This window comes from Volvox carteri (assembly GCF_000143455.1).
Source record: "Volvox carteri f. nagariensis unplaced genomic scaffold VOLCAscaffold_118, whole genome shotgun sequence".
Lineage (NCBI taxonomy): Eukaryota > Viridiplantae > Chlorophyta > Chlorophyceae > Chlamydomonadales > Volvocaceae > Volvox > Volvox carteri.
In genome coordinates this window covers 149,184-167,173 of record NW_003307661.1, presented here as the reverse complement: position 1 = coordinate 167,173, position 17,990 = coordinate 149,184, and the positions used below count along the sequence as shown (strand labels likewise).

The 17,990-nt window shown below is 54.2% G+C and overlaps 3 protein-coding genes across 3 annotated transcripts; 1 reads left to right on the top strand and 2 right to left on the bottom strand.

The window, feature by feature from the left end:
• Positions 1 to 570: 570 nt before the first annotated feature.
• VOLCADRAFT_100438 (uncharacterized protein) lies at positions 571 to 3,138 on the bottom strand (the record flags this gene model as incomplete). The annotated part of the gene is made up of 7 exons (XM_002959009.1): positions 571 to 630; positions 965 to 996; positions 1,448 to 1,563; positions 1,921 to 2,230; positions 2,369 to 2,485; positions 2,751 to 2,832; positions 3,052 to 3,138. Coding segments are annotated over 7 exons (804 nt in total), but the record flags the coding sequence as incomplete, so codon positions are not given.
• A 3,407-nt stretch (positions 3,139 to 6,545) lies between these two features.
• Positions 6,546 to 9,256, bottom strand: VOLCADRAFT_100437 (uncharacterized protein; the record flags this gene model as incomplete). Its single annotated transcript, XM_002959008.1, has 5 exons — positions 6,546 to 6,614; positions 7,211 to 7,300; positions 7,803 to 7,949; positions 8,167 to 8,271; positions 9,008 to 9,256. The coding sequence occupies 5 exons, from the start codon at positions 9,254 to 9,256 to the stop codon at positions 6,546 to 6,548; spliced, it is 660 nt and encodes a 219-aa protein (XP_002959054.1).
• Positions 9,257 to 9,474: 218 nt separating this feature from the next.
• Positions 9,475 to 17,784, top strand: VOLCADRAFT_78216 (uncharacterized protein). The gene is made up of 16 exons (XM_002959016.1): positions 9,475 to 9,789; positions 9,890 to 9,998; positions 10,327 to 10,396; positions 10,985 to 11,047; positions 11,708 to 11,778; positions 12,086 to 12,170; positions 12,591 to 12,697; positions 13,145 to 13,237; positions 13,792 to 13,931; positions 14,311 to 14,416; positions 14,646 to 14,765; positions 15,003 to 15,125; positions 15,608 to 15,707; positions 16,014 to 16,243; positions 16,739 to 16,851; positions 17,255 to 17,784. The coding sequence occupies exons 1-16, from the start codon at positions 9,767 to 9,769 to the stop codon at positions 17,433 to 17,435; spliced, it is 1,734 nt and encodes a 577-aa protein (XP_002959062.1). The 5' UTR covers positions 9,475 to 9,766; the 3' UTR covers positions 17,436 to 17,784.
• Positions 17,785 to 17,990: the final 206 nt, after the last annotated feature.

Sequence of the window (17,990 nt, the reverse complement as noted above, 5' to 3'; positions counted from 1 at the left end):
GATGATGATGATGATACTGATGATGATGATGATGATGATGATGATACTGATGATGATGATGATGATGATGATGATGATACTGATGATGATGATGATGATACGGATGATGATGATGATGATGATACTGATGATACTGATGATACTGATGATACTGATGATACTGATGATACTGATGATACTGATGATACTGATGATACTGATGATACTGATGATACTGATGATACTGATGATGATGATGATGATGATGATGATGATGATACTGATGATGATGATGATGATACTGATGATGATGATGATGATACTGATGATGATGATGATGATGGTGGTGGACCCGATGCCGATGCAGGGAACCCGAGTGATGCAGTCAGTGGTCATCAAGGGGCTGACGTCACCCTAGCCTTGCCTCTCAACGGGGGGCATCAATCCCCGCCTCCTCTATACCTCCCACCCACCCAGCCCACACACATACACAACACGGCACCCGGCACGAGGTTCCCCCCTCGCTCCCCCTCCTGTTGCCCGGTTCCCTCACCACGTAACAGGTCATTCACTTCTTCCCTCCTCCCTCACCTCCAGGGGCACCATGGTGAGGGGTACTCCGGACTCGAACACAATCTTGGCGGCTTCGGGCTGTGCGGGGTGGTGATTATGAGGGGGGAGGGAGCGGGGGAAAGATTGGGGGGTTGGAGGGCGGGGGAAAAGGTGGTGAGGACGAGGGGCGTTATCCTCCTTAACCCCGCATCCAAATACCTAAGTATTTGTGTATATATATACAGGGCTATGCGCAGGCGCGCGCGCGCGCGCGCGTGAATGCCCTTGAAATGCCGCAGCGCTTTGAATGCACCAGACCCAAAGCAAAGCATTCCCCCTTTGGAAGACCCAGAAGAAACTTAAGCACAAACCAACTCCTTTCGCGCGCGAGTTTGATTTCTTGCCAAGCGCACGACCCACGAGCATTACTCACATCTGTTTGGATGTTGAACTCCACGACAGGACCTGCAAACATGTACGAACATGTACGGAATGCGTAGGAAGAGGTGAGGAATAGGGCTAACATTGGAAGCAGGGGTCGGCGATGCAAAACAGGCAGTAGCAGCAGCAGTAGCAGTAAAATGTCAGTGGCAGTAGCAATAGTAGTCATCCGCAGTGGTCTTGTAGAAGAGCAAATGCCTCTTTCCTTTGCCTTCCATTCCTATGCTCCTTAGCAACCTAGCACCTCCCCAGTCTCGCCCTATTTCCTCCACTTCTCATTCTCCAACTCTTGCCTCGACATACACAAAAACAGGTACACTCGCTTCATGTTTGCGACCTCCTTCCCTGTCTCGCCCGTACACATTCCCCTCCTCCCCTCCTCCCCGCCGCCTCCCCTCCTCCCCGCCTCCCCGCCGCCTCCCCGCCGCCTCCCCTCCTCCCCGCCGCCTCCCCTCCCTCCCCCCCAACAGCTCACCCGTATTCCCCACTCCCATACAGCCGCCCATGAGGGCCACCTCCAACCAGTCCACCACCTCGGGGTACACAGTCAGCAGCAGAGCGGCATTAGTCAGGGCGCCCGTGCAGATCAGCCTGGCCAGGAGATCAATGGCCGGGTTGCGGGTTGCCGGGGCGATGTGGGGAGCGGACTCAATGAGGGGAAAAGTGCAGCCGCAGACAGAGCCAGCCGTTGTGATGAAATACGACCCAGGATGTGGCTCGTGGGAGATGCATGGATAGATGGGGTGTAGAGCGGGTAAGTGCGACAGTAAGACAATGGGGACAGAAGAGGGGTAGGAAGGTGACATGTGATGTGGGTGGAGTGCTGCGGTGGCAGTGGTGCGAAGTGATGAGGTTGCTGGAAGGGCAGGGACAGCAAAACGACAAATACCGCACGAAAGACCCACCTCTTTTCCCTGGAAATACTTCCAGGGTACTTCCCTATCCTACCTGACTTTAATAACATCACTTGCTTTCGTTGCTATCGGTCGGCTCCCATCTACGCCGCTCATCCCAGCGGCAGCGCCCTCCGGCATCCCCGCCGGCGCTAGCGGCGGCTGCTGGTCCTGTTGCTGCAACTGCTCGTATGCCTCTGCAATGGCGCCGTACATCACGTGGATGGCCTTTCCCGGCAGCAGTGCACGCGGGCTGCGGGGCAGCAGGCGCCCGCCCCCCGGTCCGTCCAAACCCGTGTCTCCGTGAATCTCCGGACACAGGAGAGGGCCGCGCATGAGGGGCCGGGGCTGGCCAGCAACCACACCTAGATGTGAGAATGCAAGGTTCCAGGGGTTTAAAGAGGGATGAGATAAGCTTAGCTGAGGACGCTCAGAGCGGAACCGGGTGATTAAGGTCGGAATCTCCTTTTATCTGTAACCTGACAGAGCTAATCTGAACGCACCTACATCGCAGAGGCCCACCGCATCCAGCACATCCAACGCATTTTGCGTTACCTTAGCCAGCGTCTGGTTGCCGCCGATGGTGCTGATACCCAGCAGGCGTAAGCCGGGTGTGTGGCCTGAGAAAGGGGGCCGGGGGGGACCGATAAGGAATTCAAATCCCCGCGACGATTGAACTGGCGGCAGACCAGCGGCTCATTCCAGCGGCTCATTCATAAGCTACTGGCTATCGTAAAAGTAGCCCTATTTCTACAACGACCCGAGGGATTGCACCTAAGGTCTGGTTAAGCGGACGAGCCATCGTCGTTTGCTAACAGAAAAAGCAGGCAACAGCTTAGGCCCAACCCCAGGAAGCTACAGGTAAATTCAATACTTGTTACGGACCTGCTAGAAGGATAGCTGTGGCGTCATCGTGCCCTGGATCACAGTCCAACCAAACCGGGATTGGCTGCGCCATCGGCACCACCTGCAAATCAGGAGGCCTGTGCTTATCGTACTCAACGATCACCTGCTGTTACTATTGCACTGTGGCTGCCATTTCTGTCCAATAAACATCTGAGCCTCGATTCCGTACATGATGGCGGTTGGTTCAGCTATTACCAATACCCACACGATGGAAACTACACGATAGCCTGCAATGCTATAGCCTTTTAAGTTCTGAGAGGCTAAGACATTGCCCACGTACATTCTTGTCGCGCATAGCGTGCCGCTTGCATCCCACGCAGGCCGCCCACAAGGCACAGGCGTGCAGCTGCCGTGAGTTTTGGGTCATCCAAAACTTGGGTCTTTTGCCGTAACTTAGCCGCAAGTGGGTCAACATTAGGCAGAAGTCGTAGCTGACCCAGGTCTTTGCTGGACTGCCTGCACCCACGCGACCAGCCCATTTACGTGGGCAGTGGCAGTGGTGGCAGCAAACAAATGAGTAAGGCGCGACAAAGCGTTCCAAACGCAGCGGCGCATATATACACATTTCTACGCAAGCCCCCATGAGGAGTATGAGTATGAGTATGCCGTATGCCTGTAAAAGTTAACAACACCCTGTTGGCTGGCTGAGCCAGCCGAGGGGTAGAGCTGCCAGTCCTTTCAGCGGCTTTATTTCCTGTGAAGTTATTTCTTAAGAGCTATATACCGGCGTTTTAGGCACCTGCAATGACCAGTGACCAGTGACCCGTGATGTACTGCGGTTTACATCCACAGGGCCCATCCGAGACAATAACCCGCCAGTGCCTTGAATGGGGGCTGCGAGGGATTGACTTGGTCTTAATTTGAGAACTGGTATACATGGACAGATTCTTGAGGTAAATGTTGTCCGGTCAGTCAGCTGCGTACGCAGTAGCTGGTTCACGGGAACTGAGAACAAATAGCTGGAATAGCTGGACGGGTGTTGAGTGGGAGGGGCGGTCGGAAGGGAGGTTGAGGGGTGGTGGAAGATATCGGCCTTTACAGGTTTCCGTTTTCGCTTTGGGAATCCAACCGAAAAACGTTTTATCTGAGGCGGCTGCGCCAGAAGCCGCATATTACCATTTTTTCCATCCCTTCCCGGTCCCCCCTCAACCCACTATGAATTGCTCTAGGATTTGCCTTCGTCCCTCGCCCTACCACCTCATCTCCCCCGCCTCGTCCCTCTGTTCTCCGACACACAATGTGTCAGCGATACGCTCCATCCGACTTCCGTATGCATGAAGTACATACGGCGACGTACACAACGGCAGCTGTACGTTGCACATACACGCATACAAGGGTATCAGAGACTTCCGGCCTCCCTTCCCTTCCAAACCCTGACCTTTAGGAAAGGTGCTATTTGCGCTATTTGCTATTTGAAGTCGAATGGTTTGCAAAGTGCAAAACCATTCGACTTCTCATGCAGTACACATTTCCCGTACATGGCTCTCCCGTACATGCAAGTACGTGACGTCAATCACTCAGTTCGCGTTTCCTTTGCAACCCGGCTCTCCACCACGCGTTGGCAAACATTCGTTCGCTAATTTCTACAAATATGCTATGTCACATGAAGCAACACAATCAGTCAAAACCCTTGGTCAGGACGCAGTCGTCAGTCCACACGCAGGCAAAAATAAGCAAAATCATATACAGAATAAATAACTGTCCGTCAATCTTCCAGGCCCGGACAGGTATAGATGCGACTATATTAGCAGCAGCATTGCCAGTAAGAGACTACGAAGTCATCCACCCGCCGCCAAAGAAGCACGACTCCAAGCAAGCTAAGACGTCCTCTAGAGGGGAACACTCCGCCAGCGTTGCAGCGCATAGCGAATGTCTTCGTGTATAAGGCCCATCCACTTGGAAGCAAAGACGCATTTATTGTCTGTATGTACAATAAATGTAACAAGCCGCGGAGATTCAAAAAGGAATTCGTGAGACACGCCGGTAAGTCTACGTGTAATTGTATACGTGTGTACGTATGTGTGTCTGCTCATATGCACGCAGTATCTATAGTGCAAGTCCGAAAAACTCCGAAAGAGGGAAAAATCGATTTTAACGTCCGAGAAAAAGGAAAAAGGAGAAAGGACATCCAACCAAGTAGTAGTAGTAGTAGTAGTAGTACGTGGCAGGAAACGTCCATTTACGACGACGCATGTATGCATATGTTGTATGTTCGTCGGGTCGCCACCACTACTCCGCATTTTCTTTTCTTTCGCATCCTTCCCTTTCCCAGCACGCGCCCGTTACCAGCAGGCTCGTCTGTCAGGGCCGCCATTCATCGATATTCATCCTCCGTCCTGTTAAGACCGCCTGTTCATCACCTTCCCTCAATCCACTTGCCCTAACTTTAGTCCAGCTGATGGTGCAGCGCCCCCTCGTGCAGCTCAATCTAGAGGACGGGGGGGGAGTCATTGCTACTTACGCCTGACGGAAGGCATGCTACCAAGCTCGGGTTGCACACTACCAGGACACACATACATACATACACGCACATAAGAGTATGTGATGAATGTGTAGGAATGTGCTCGGCGGCTTCCCCGGCGCGCACGGACACGGCGTGGACACGGCGCTACAAAACCAGGTACATATATACATACACACACACGCCAAATACACATACGTACACACACGTCCAGACGTCATCGTGCGGGCGAGCACGCTTCCGCAAGTTCTACATATACACGCACAGCCGCACTAGACAGCGCTATATGGACCCAATCAGTTGTAGACTCACAAGGTCGTGTACTTAACACTTGTCAGTAAAATGGCTGTAAGAGAATTTCTCTGGACAGACAGAATGTTCGTGTGTGTGTTAGGGGGTAATAATACAGTGTTTTGCGTGCCCGCCAAACGCCATTCACACATCCTGCTTACTTATAGTTCAAATGCCTGTCTAACCGAAATGCCCTAGGTTCCCTCTGCTTCTCCGAAACCACTAATGCACTAGGTTCACTCTTTTAAGAAAACGGTTGGTTCAGTTGTAGATGTGGAGGTTCATCACTTCACGACGAAAGAAAACGCGTGCGGCGAATCCCCCTCATTGAGCAGTAGCACAGCCTCCACGCTGATCTTCATGCTGGGCTGTAGCTGTAGCTGTAACTCTTCCAGTGCTTTCCACTGACGATTTATGCAACCCGGGATGAATGCCGCCGGCAGTCGATTGGCTGTAGATGCCCACCACACTCCGCGGCAAGCGTGGGCTGCAGCAGCAGCTGTGGATTCGTGAGTGCTTAACTGACGCCGGTCGGCTGCTGCAGTGTGTAGCGACATCTGCCAATCTCAGCAATAAAACATTCCCCTGGCTGTAGCTGCGGCTGCAGATGTAACATTCCCCTGGCTGTAGCTGCGGCTGTAGCAGCTGTAGCTTGCAGCTTTCCGCAGACCGTCCGTCTGTGTGATGTAGGCAGGCACCAGGCAACATATACGCCACTTTTCGCTACGCATCCATCAGTGCTGCTGCCGTAACGACAGCTGCAGATGTAGCTGCGGCTGTAGCAGCATGCAGCTTTGCTGATACGGACAGATCGGCGCCTGTGGGCTGTGCTGTAAGTAGCTCTGCACTCAGCTACTGCTGGGCCATCCACGCTTACCGGGGCCGCTGTAGCAGCAGTTTCGTCGTAGCCTTAGCTGTAGCTGTAGCAGCGACTGACCACATATGCAGCTACAGCTGTGGATACTAGAACTCGATTAATTACGCTTGCTTAAGAAGACCGGCTGTAGTTCTTTCATCTGCTGTCAGCTAAGGATACCCTTGAAGTTTTCTGGATCGGCTCGAAGACGGTAGTCGATATCGTCCAGAAAGTCCTAAAAGCAAGCAGACAGACATACGTACAGAACGGTGGTGTGAATACACGTCACCGGCGCATGCTCACGATGTACGCACACACATATACGAGTATGCACCTTGCAAGAGTCGAAGACATGGTCTGGAGAATTCCACACGACTTTTCGTTTTCAGTATGCAGGCTTGCAGGCTTGCAGGCAGGCAGGCAGGCAGGCAGGCAGGCAGACAAGGCACCAGGCAGGCCGTTAAGGAAACTGTTTGCGTCAGTATCAAGGTGTGTGTGTAGACACGACACGTCCTTAACGGCGCATGGTGATGATGGACCGGCAGAAAGGCACGGAGGGGTCACAGGAGCTCGGCACAGGGCCGGGCCCGCAGGCCAAGGTCAGCAGGTATCTGTCGCGCAGGGCCGCGTAGCTAGGTGGGTTACAACAAAGGAGGGAGCGAGAGCGCATGCAAGGCGCAACAGCTAAATTCCTACCAAAACATCAAAACACTCCGTCCATTTGCTGAACACATGTCACCGGACAGAAGCGCTGATTTCGGGTAGGCATCCTGCGCACCTGCAGGTGCTTCGAATGTTTCGTATCCGTAACGTTACCCGAGCGGCACTCACCTTGCGAATCGACACGGTGGGGTACGACACGAGCAGTACTCGGATGCCGAGGTGGCCAATCACCAGTGCCGTACTCTCAAACTCCACTACCTGCACGCGCGTGTCCGGGCAGCACGTGCAGCACGTGCAAAGTAGAAGAGCTGGAGTAGGAGTTTTCTTCTAGGTAATCAGCTAGCTAGGTGGGTAAGTTAGGTACGCGGGTCCGTTTCAAAAACGTGGCAAGGAAACGCGGCGGGTGTTCTCCGGAAGGGACGGAAGACCGAATGGGTTATTCGGACGGTCCAAATGGCGTCCAAGGTCTAGAGAACAGATATAAACGCGGAGAACTCCGGATAAATGCGGCGGCAGTACAAGAGGCGACGCAAGGCATTGTACCAGCAGCACCAAAGCGAAGGCAGCCATCACTCACTCTACAGCCCATCTATCGACGTTAGTACTCCCCGTTTTGCACGGTGGGGTCGGTAGCCCCACCACGCTAAAACCGACACCGGGCTACTCTACCCCCGGGGCCGTTCCCCCCTCCGGGATGATGTCATTCCGACCCCAAGGGATGTGCCCTTCCGGTATCATATCACGGCACCGCGCGGCGCACCGTGACAAGCAACGGCGTCTCGTCGTCCTCCTGATGCGTAGGATCTGTACGGAGCTTTCGCTCGTACACAACGTACTCCCAGCCGTCGTACGTTACGATGAGCTTTAAGTGGGTACGCACCACGTCCGACGGCAAGCTGAGGCATTCCTGTGTTTAGCCCGAGACAGACAGAAAGACAGACAAGGAGGATTGATGAGTTTTAAGTATTGGTGGCGACGAATTGATGAATGTTTAGTATCGGTGGAGGCATTCCCCCTTTCTCCCGTTCTTTGTGCACCTTCGCCCGGGCCTCCAGTCCCACTGACATACATACATACATACGGCACGACTTTCCGTTCGCCCCGCTGAGCCGTCAATTCCTAACCTGCTCTGGGGTGTAGTGGTAATAAAGCCGCGAGGAGGTTGCCGAGAGGTGCGCGGGCATGGTGCCCGGAGAGAATGCCCTTGTCATCAAGTCGCGTGCAAGGCCCTGCGGATCGCCAAGAGGGGGGCAGACATGCGGCTTGCCGACGATAGAATATGAGGGGCATTACCTGGAAAGGCAATTCCTTCAGGGCAGGGCGCCCTGGAGGTTTATGCGAAGGAAGTTCCGGGATAAATCACTTGATCCGAAGTGCGCGCGCGCGGCTATAAGGGCAACAACATCGCGTTAGAGGCCTGTGTATAAGTGAGTAAAGTGTGTAAGCGCGTGACTGCGTATGGATGCTCCATGGGCTGCTAGGCCGTGAATGGTAGGTGCCTCGATATTGACGCTGGAGGAAGGTTTGTTCGTTGGGGTAGGAAATGAGTTCGTTGAGGGGAGGTGGGTCGGGGAGTTTTCGGCTGCGCGCAAGCCACCGACGCAACGCGGATAATGTTTGCAAGCTACTTTGCAAGCACGTCTTGTATGCATGCATGAGTACGTGTGATCCAACGAAGAGGGCCGACACATTTCAGCTCGTGCGGCAGCACAAGATAACCCATGACGGCATATCTTCCAAGAAACACAAGGTTATAACATACTACGGCATGAAGCCGTAATACCGGCATATAAGGATCGGATGGCAAACCACCAGGCCGTCATTCCCAAGCACATGTTTATGGCTAGGGTAAAGGTATGGCAGGAAAGCCATGTGGGTTTACAGCCTCGTGGTAGCATCTTAATTTGCTTCCAATCATGCTACGTTCACACTCACAAGTTCTGGGTCTTACAAATACACACGCACCTGCAGGTCCTCCACGCATGGAATCCTTCTCAAAGTGAGACAATTGTGACGGGACTTCGCACCCAATGTATGCCATGAGACAAAAAGCCCCAGAGACAAGGTCTTCGGCAGAGGACGCGAGGGCGACGGTTCGAGCGGTTCTGCACACAGCAGGCGCTTCACTGCACCAGATGGACCAGCTCCGTCCTGGTTGGTCCTAGCTGAACGCGTCTGTTGGGGTTCTTGGCCATAGGAAGTGTCCGCTTGCATGCTTGGGTGTCGTGGGTGAATGTGTGAGAAGAGAATGTACCAAATTTTATAAGTTGTATGTTAAGATGATATCTTAGTGAAGCCAGCTTGAAAGGAAGCCCCACTGCTTTGTGGCAAGGTGCCGTATTTGGGTTCTGTGTCATGGGTATCGGGGCAGCCCAGCCTAGCAGTGGTTGTAACGTTAGGCGGTAACGTTGGCGAATTTATCTTTTGATTTGCACAAACTACAATAGAATACAGTTTGTGCGCTGAAGTTCATAACTTGACAAATCTTTCTGTTTCTTGGCAAAGCCTTTGCGTCAAAGTTGTATCGTGATTGAAACCATTCACTGGATTTCGTCGTCGCTTATAAAGTTATTCGCAACTTGTAGCTGCCAGTGGGAGCAGCTCGGTGATTATGCCGGCTGCGATGCAATGTTATTCTTAATTGATCTTACCGAGTAGGTTTGCTTCACCTATCCGAAGGAATATTGGAGCCGGCGTAGGCAATAGCCACCGAACGCCAGCAAAATGGACTTATTGACTCAATACGGGTGCGGCTGGACCTCCATCCATATCATGATTTGCTTCATGCGTCTTTCTTGGGCTGGGCACCGCAGTGAGTTTGTGCTGGCTGCCTGCAATCGTGTGCAGGGACGACGGTGACGATCTAAGCTCGGGTCCCCCGCCCGAAAGCCCCACGGCTGCAGAGGTAGCAACATCACGACCGCAGCTCAATCTAGCCATCTCAGCTGCTCCACAGGTACGCCAGTGTCTCTGCCGCGCTGGGAAGTGGGGCTGCGCTTCCAGCAGCAAAGCTGGTACCCCCCGCCCCGGGGTCCCCGCCCTACATTCCCCACCATGCCACCCATTCGTCCACACGCCTGATTGAACGCCGCAATCGCATCTGGCGACGCCACAGCATGTGGTTGCAGGGATAATGAAAACTTCTAATCGCCATTACTAACCCTCCGGGATGCCCGTCACAGCAATAACACGCCCTGAGGATTTGCAACCTCGCAGCATGATCCTGCTGCTGCGCCTAGTCCTCATGTACGCTTAATGCTGCTATTGGTACCGCTGCCCCCCAGGTGGATACGACAGGCATGGTGCTGTATGATAGTCGGGCTCGCCCGACAGGGGAAGTCCAGCGGCTCCAAAGTAAGCGCCAAGCCATGCCGCAGCGGCGCACGGCAGCACGGGTGGAATGAAAAACATTTCGGGAACATCGGGAGGAAGGGACCGGCCTCGTACCCGGGGCCAGCTGCGGGAGGCGGGCCGCCTCTTTGTTATCGGCGTCGCTGTTGCTGTCGGCTCGCTGCGGGAGGGATTCTAGGGGGACGGAAGGGGTTGCGCCTGCGCGCATACTGCCACTGCTGGCACCGCTGCCCATAGGCCGCCGACAATCAACTCCACGCGGTATGAGAACGCCGCGTCCCTTGCTTTGTTGCGGACCAAGGCGCATCCTCTCGAGGATGGAGGTGCATATGAGGAGGGTTGCAGGCGTTGGTGCTGGAACCACAGAGCATGGAGGGTCTTTGTGGCTGTTCAAAAACTCGCGATGCTGTTCCCGTATCGGACAGCGTCGCTTCCCCAATCCAGCGACGCAAGCCCTTCCTCACCCTGCCATGCACGTGTAGGCAGGGGCCCTTTCTATCAGTTGATGCTTTGTGTGCCCCATTCCACTCCGCGGATATTTGGATTTTTCATAGGTGTGAGGTATGTCTTTTCATGCCGCGCGTTGTACAGGCGCCGGAGCTCGCAAGGTGATGGTCAACCTGCCCATGGAGGAAATGTATGCACCAGTGCTAGGTGGGTGACTGGGTTGGCTTGAGGGGAGGGAGGAGGAGGAAATGGGTGCGAGGGAAGAGCGAGAACGAGAAAGGAGTGAGAAGGGAGGCGGCAGGAGGAGAGACAGACACACTGCCGAATGCCCGTGTTGCGAGCTTTTCACGTCTCGCCGCGATGCCATCCTTTCCACAGCAGAACAGCACAGCATAGCACGGCATTCCGCGGCACGAAGCAGCGCTACGATAGCTAGGCACAATAACCTCAAAAACCCGAAGTCTGTTCGCGCTTGGGGTTGTGGGCTTGGCCATCACAATGATTGTCTATCTTTGCCAGCTTTTACACCTCGGGTGCGCCGGCAGCTGCTGCCCAATCTGCGGGTTTGCGTGTTGCATCCAGGTCCGTTCATTGCTCAGCCCCTTCTTCTCCTCCCTGCTCATGCCCAGCCATCATTCAGGGCATGCTGCTGATGTTCAACACAGCGCATGTCTCCCGCTGTCAGGATCTGATTCTGAGTTAGGCGAGTTTCCATTGTCGCTCGTTCGCTCGCTCGCTCCTTCCCGTTCGCTCTCTCTCTCTCTCTCTCGTTCCTTTGCTGTCCCTGCTGGCCAGTCACCTGCCCTCTTTGCTGCTGAGTTTGTCAGTTTGTCCATGCGGCTGGCCCCTGTTACCCGTTACCTGCAGGCCCTGCGCACCCTTTCCAGAAGGACGGCCTGGCGGCGGGCTACAAGAACCACTTCGTGGGGCATGTGGAGGTGAACGATGCCTCGTAAACTTCCTATTCCATAGTGTGTATCGCATTTCATATTTATTTTATTCATTTTGCAGCAGCGGTATAACTCCCATGCCCGCGCCTTGGCTTATCCTCACCATGTGTCCATGGTCGCATGCTGTTATCCCCCGGACGATATCCCGCACCAGCTTAATGTTGTGTCTGCAACTTCGCACGAACCCTTAAGTTCCCTCTCACCTTCCCCCTCTTTGTCGGTGCTTTTTCAAAGTGGTGCATTGCACGTCGGCAGTTGATCCTTTGCATTTCCTCCTCCTCTGCTGCTGCTGCAGGATGCCCACATGCACCCCTACCATTTTGAACGCGAGTACCACAACTTCCATGCTCTAGGATACGGAGAGGCGCCCAGCGGGATAGGTGGGTGTGCGCGCGCGCGTATAGTTGCGAGTTAAACACACAGCAGCACAAAGACAAAACTACACAAGGTAACCAGGAGAATGGTATGATGAAGTTAGGATTTGTAGCTTCGGTCCTGGGGCCACTTGCGTCAGGAGGGTCACTGCGCCTTTTGTGCGTGTGTGTAGCATTTTTTAGTCAAACCGATTAACAGAAAGGACGATGCCCCAAATGCTATTTGTTAAGAACCCTACGCCACGGCTGATGCCGCCGCCGTTGCGTCATACATCTTGCTGGTGGTCATGTCGATGCTGCTGAAATGCCGCTCTGTTACTCGACCTGGTGTCCTTAATGGCCGTGTTCATACTGCTGTCGCTGATAACCACGCCGCTGTCACTGCCGCTGTTGGTCCTGGCGTTGGTTATGATGGTTCTGCTCCAGGAGTGGTGGGTCGGCCGGTGGATGAGGACGCGGTGGAGGTGGGGCGTGACGGTGGTCCCAGTGCCTGGAAGCGACGGAAGACCACTGCAGAGCGCAAGGCGGAGCAGGTGGGGCAGAGGAGAGGGGCTGGCTGGCTGGGGCCGAGGGAGACGAGTCCGCCGGGAGATTATTAAGAGGACGGATGGGTGCAAGCTCGCACGAACAAGGACAGAATGTTCATAGGAATAGAGATATTCTAGGTCCTCAGAGAGGAGGGTACCGCAAGGGCTGGCGCGGGGGAGGTTCAGGTGAAAACGTGGGCCTAGAAATTTATTCAGGGGGGATGGCGCTGTGTGTGGGGGGGGGGAGGGAAAGAACGCGGAGCGGGGATTGTGTGGTTGGGCTGCACGTAGCTCTACGCCTAAATCATGGGGGCCCCCTGCGACATGCTTATCTTTTTGCTACCCTTATTCCCTAGAATGCTGAAGTGCTTTGTGACCTCTCTTGCGCCGTCCTGCCGTTGCCTCGTGCGTTAAGTTGTATTACTTCATTTCCGTCTACGCACACACCCGTAGGCTGCCCGTGTTGAGCGCCTTTCCGAGCCCGTGGACCCCTCCCAGCCCTTCAAACTACTGGAACGACAACCCTGGGCGAGCAAGGAGCGGGAGGTAGGTAAAGGGAGTGGGCGGCAGGCCAGGAAATTATTATTCTTAAGGTAATGATTATGTAACCTCCGTATCAATCGCCTGCATGCGGCCTAGCTATGGCTTCCTCACAAGTCAGCGGCTCAATTGGCTCCCTTACACAGCCGCGCCCCTGTGCAGGGGGGGAATCTGTCGACACTTCGTGAAGAGGGGGAGCAACGGGAGGAGGGGGCAGACGAGAGGAAGGGCGAGACGCTGTATCTGTCCCTCGGCCTTTACTCGGTACCCCTATCCTTCGCCCGCATTACACTTGGATTTGCTCCTGCCCTTTCTTAAACCGTCGTCATCGATTTCTGTGAATTGGGCCTTTGTCCGGGTCTACTGTCCTTCTTATAATCCCCCACAACCCCTCAACCATTGCCCTCACCCCCTGCACTACCCTGTTCTGTCCTTTGCTGTGCCATGACTCAACACCTCCATTTCTCCACTGCCTTGGCCGTACCCTACATCCCGCAACCTAGAGCTTATCTTGTCGGCTAATTTGTTTTGCCCTGTCCACCGCCCTGCCGTACCGCTAGGTTTCGGAGCTTACAGAGGAGCAGAAGGAGTACATCGCTAAGATGGAGGCAGCCAAGATGGAGGCCGCGGCGGGGGCGGTGGAGACCAAGGGGCCCACCACGTTTTTCCACGGCAAGGACGAAAAGGACTACCAGGGCAGGTGGGTATATGGGGGGAGGCCCGCGGAGGGGGAATGAGGGAAGTCGTCACGTGGATTCTGACCGGGAAGGGTGCAAGCAGGGTGTCAAGGAGTGAGGTGGTGCATGTGAAAACGGAAGGAGATTCTTTTGTGAAGGGAAGAGTTGTGCCTGGTCCCCTGAGCCGCGGACGGCCCGCCCCCCCAATCCTCTTTTTCTCCTGTCCTCACCTTACCTGTCCCTTCTTATACCCCCTTGCAGTCTACTTCGCAGCCGTCCTACGCGCACATTATCTTCTCCCTGTCTGCTTGTACACATGCCCTCCTTCCCCCTCTCAAAATTGAGATTGTAGCACTTGATTATCTTTTTCCTTCTGTACCTTTTCGTCTGCTTCCTTTGTAGGTCCTGGGTGCTTCCGCCTCGGGACAAACGCAAGGAGTCCGACAGCTGCTTCCTGCCCAAGCGCTGGGTGCACACATGGTCGGGTCACACCAAGGGTGTCAATGCGGTGGGTGAGGCTGGATGTGGGTGGGTGCGTGGGTGAATGGATGCATGCCAGGCCGTGTGATGAATGACAAGATGACGTTAAATCTCACCGAGGTTTGCCGGGGCATCGACAAGCCTTCCTGAGCCGCTCATTCTCCTCGTCTCGGTTTGATCGCTCGCAGCCGAGACTTGCTATCCTGCCTGCTCTGCAAGAGAAACAAATTCCCCTTTCAACCTTCTCTTGACTGCAGATCCGTTTCTTCCCGGGCTCGGGGCATCTGCTGTTGTCGGCTGGGTTAGACGGCAAGGTCAAGATCTGGGACGTGTACGGCAGTGGCAAGTGCATGCGGTCGTACTTGGGACACTCCAAGGTACGGTATGGGAGAAGGAATTGATGAGAATGCTATCGAGGGAGGCGGAGGGAGGGAGGATGGGAGGAGCTGGGTTTTGCATTTTGCCCGTAGCAACAATTCATGGTCATGGTCTCTTAAGCCAGTGGTGTCGCAGTGGTGTCGCGTGGCCATACACATATGAAGCTAAAAACACATATACGTGTACTCGCGGTAACAAAGTTTCCTTTGAACACATGAACGTCTACTTCCACACAGGGCGTACGCGATGTGTGCTTCTCCAACGACGGTCGCCGGTTCCTGTCCACTGGCTACGACAAGAACATCCGGCTGTGGGACACGGAGACGGGAGCCGTCATCAAGAGCTTCAATAACAACAAGGTGCGCATGTGTGTGTTCTGTGGTCACGCAAGCACGTGGGAAGCGCGTCTGTCTGGGTGGGTGTGCCGGGGCTGTTTCCTAGCGGCCAAGCGACCATTAGCTGTTTGGATGCGCATGTGCGTGTGACTATGCATGCGCCTATGCGTGCGCACGTGCAGGTGCACGTGTTTGTGTATTGTATCTGTGGAGTGTGGTGTTTCCTTGCTCGGCCATGGCATTATTTGCACCGCGCTAAACCAAATCTTTTATCATGACACACCAACAACATGCCGCATGCCCGGCACCACACCTCGCTACAGCATATCACATGGCATGACACCCCACACCGAACCACGGCCTTATAGGTCAAGCCAAGCTAAGGGTGCACCTGGCTCCCGACAGCCTTCCGTATGTCATTCCTTCTTTCCATCACTGCGTCTTTTGTGCACTCCTATCCAAAACCCCATCCTAAGAATCTGCCAATCGGGCCCCTGCGATTGCAGGTTCACTACTGTGTCAAGTTTCATCCAGGGGACGACCGACAGAACGTGTTCATGTCGGGCTGTCAGGACAAGAAGATCTACCAGTTCGACGCTGACACGGGTGCGTTCGGTGATCGTGAGGACGGTAGAGGGGCATATGGGTGGTGAGTTCATGGTGTGGTGTGGCGTGGGGTGGGTGCTGGTGTCAACATCACAACTGAAGCTATTACAGCTGTTGCACTTGTGTTACTGGCAATTGTGCTGATGCTGCAATGGCACCTGAGGCCACTACTGTTGCTGCTGAATGGCATGTGCTAGCGGCAACTGTTGCTGCTCATGCCCGTACCATACATAACTGCGGCTGCTGTTATGTACTAAAAACTGCTTATGGTATGAACTGTTGCTGTACTGCCATCCCCATTTCCAGGTGAGGCGGTCCAGGAGTACAATTACCATCTGGGTCCAGTCAACACCGTCACATTCATCGACGAGGGCCGGCAGTTCGTGTCTACATCGGACGACAAGACCATTCGCGTGTGGGAGTTTGGCATCCCCGTGCAGATTAAGTACATCGCCGACCCATCCATGCACTCGATGCCCGCCGTCGCTACGCACCCCTCCAACAACTACTTACTCATGCAGAGCTTGGACAACCAAGTGGGTGCGCCGTAATTGCATTCTGTCTGGGGCTTTGTGTGAGCGATTATTGATTAGCCGTCCGGGGTTTCAGGGATTTCTGGGTTTCGGACGGGGTTCGCGTTCAGTGTCTGCCTCGGGGGAATGGGTAGAAAAGAAGGGAATCTGCAGGGTCTGGGACTCAAGGTTGGGTTTACCTGTCCAGTCAAGAGTTTTTTGCATGAATGTGGGTTGAGCCGAATGGGTCCACCGGGTGTGTGGGTCAAGTGCCATTTCGGAAGTTGGGTAAAAGTCGTTGACTAGAAGGACAAAAGGGGTGGCGCCACGTAGCCAGGCATTAGAAGAGGCGAACCATGGGCGAGCACCAAACGAGCTTATGGATACCGCTATATTGGTACGTACGGTAACCCAGGCAACCGTGCACGAGGTCCGGCGTTCCTTGCCCTCGTTCCCGTACGTTCTATTGGCGCCGTGCTGAACTGCTGGACTGTTGCCGTGCATATGTTGTACGAACAGGTGCTGACCTACATGATCAAGGATGGCAGGTTCAAGTCGCAGAAAAACAAGACGTTCAAAGGCCACAACACGGCGGGCTACGCATGCCAAGTCAACACATCTCCGGACGGGAAGTAAGTCGGTAGCAGCGGGAGGGTTGGGTCTAAGGGTTTGCGGGTGCTGTGTGAATTCTCTGTTTAGATTGACCTTCCTAATGGCGACCCTTGCGCGACCATAAACGACTGTCATGAAGCATAGGAGCGGGTACCATGAGGGGTGGGAAGTGCATCAAATGGTAAGGCTTTTTTAAGTTATCGAGACGCAATAATAGGGGGGAAGGAACTACGGGTCTGGTGTGCGGTGTGGACAGGCGTTAGGAAAACGGAAAAGACGGATTTTGATGGGGACAGGGAACGCACCCCACGAGGAAGTTGGGGTCACGGGACCGCATGGGTCGATTCTTGCTTCTGACACTACGGTTGCATCACGTGGGTAATTGCGAGTAAACATGTCTTTTGCATGGCTGCGATCACGCAGGTACGTCATGTCGGGCGATTCTGAGGGGCGATGTTTCTTCTGGGAGTGGGGCGCGGCGCAGAAGATCGTTCGCACCATCAAGGCACACGACGCCGTGTGTATCGGCTGCGCGTGGAACCCAATGGAGAGCAGCAAGGTGGCCACGTGCGGCTGGGACGGAGTCATTAAATACTGGGATTGAGGCCACCTCTAGAGGCCAAGGGGCTGCTTTGACGTTTGGGTCTATTGAGAGGGCGGTCGCGCGAAATATACCGTCAGACTGTGTGTCTTACGCCATGAACGCGGACTTGGACGCGGACTTGGCGTCAGTGGTTGGGTGACTTTGCATGTCTTTTACTTAGAAGGTGCAAGGCCGGACGGAATGCCAGTGTTCGCATGTAGATATTGCATATGCATTGCGAAGGCAAGGGAATGATTACAAGGAGTGGGTCAGTCAGGAAAGTCTGTCGAAACCTGAAAATGAACAGTCTGCCTGCTTCAGTCATTGAACACACGATGACATATGACATATGTGTAAGTCAAACGGCTATTGCTTAAGAATTACAGCGTCAATGAAGGTGCTTGGATTCTTCCGGCTCATGTTCAGCAACCCTCCTTTTTTTACAGTTCAAAATGTACGACGATGCCGTTTTTGGTTCTAGCTGCCCCGGCAGAATACCCAGATTGGTTTAACGCACATGAGTTCATTATGGTTGCTGTGGAAGCCCGGTGCTCAAGACGCATAACAGGTTTCAGG

What these genes read in the sequence shown, in the direction of transcription:
- VOLCADRAFT_78216 (XM_002959016.1), top strand. Translation starts at nt 9,767, where the DNA reads ATGGACTTATTGACTCAATACGG. An exon ending in AGAGGCGCCCAGCGGGATAG is followed by an intron (nt 12,171 to 12,590) that starts GTGGGTGTGCGC and finishes GTTCTGCTCCAG; the next exon opens with GAGTGGTGGGTCGGCCGGTG. An exon ending in CCAGTTCGACGCTGACACGG is followed by an intron (nt 15,708 to 16,013) that starts GTGCGTTCGGTG and finishes CCCCATTTCCAG; the next exon opens with GTGAGGCGGTCCAGGAGTAC.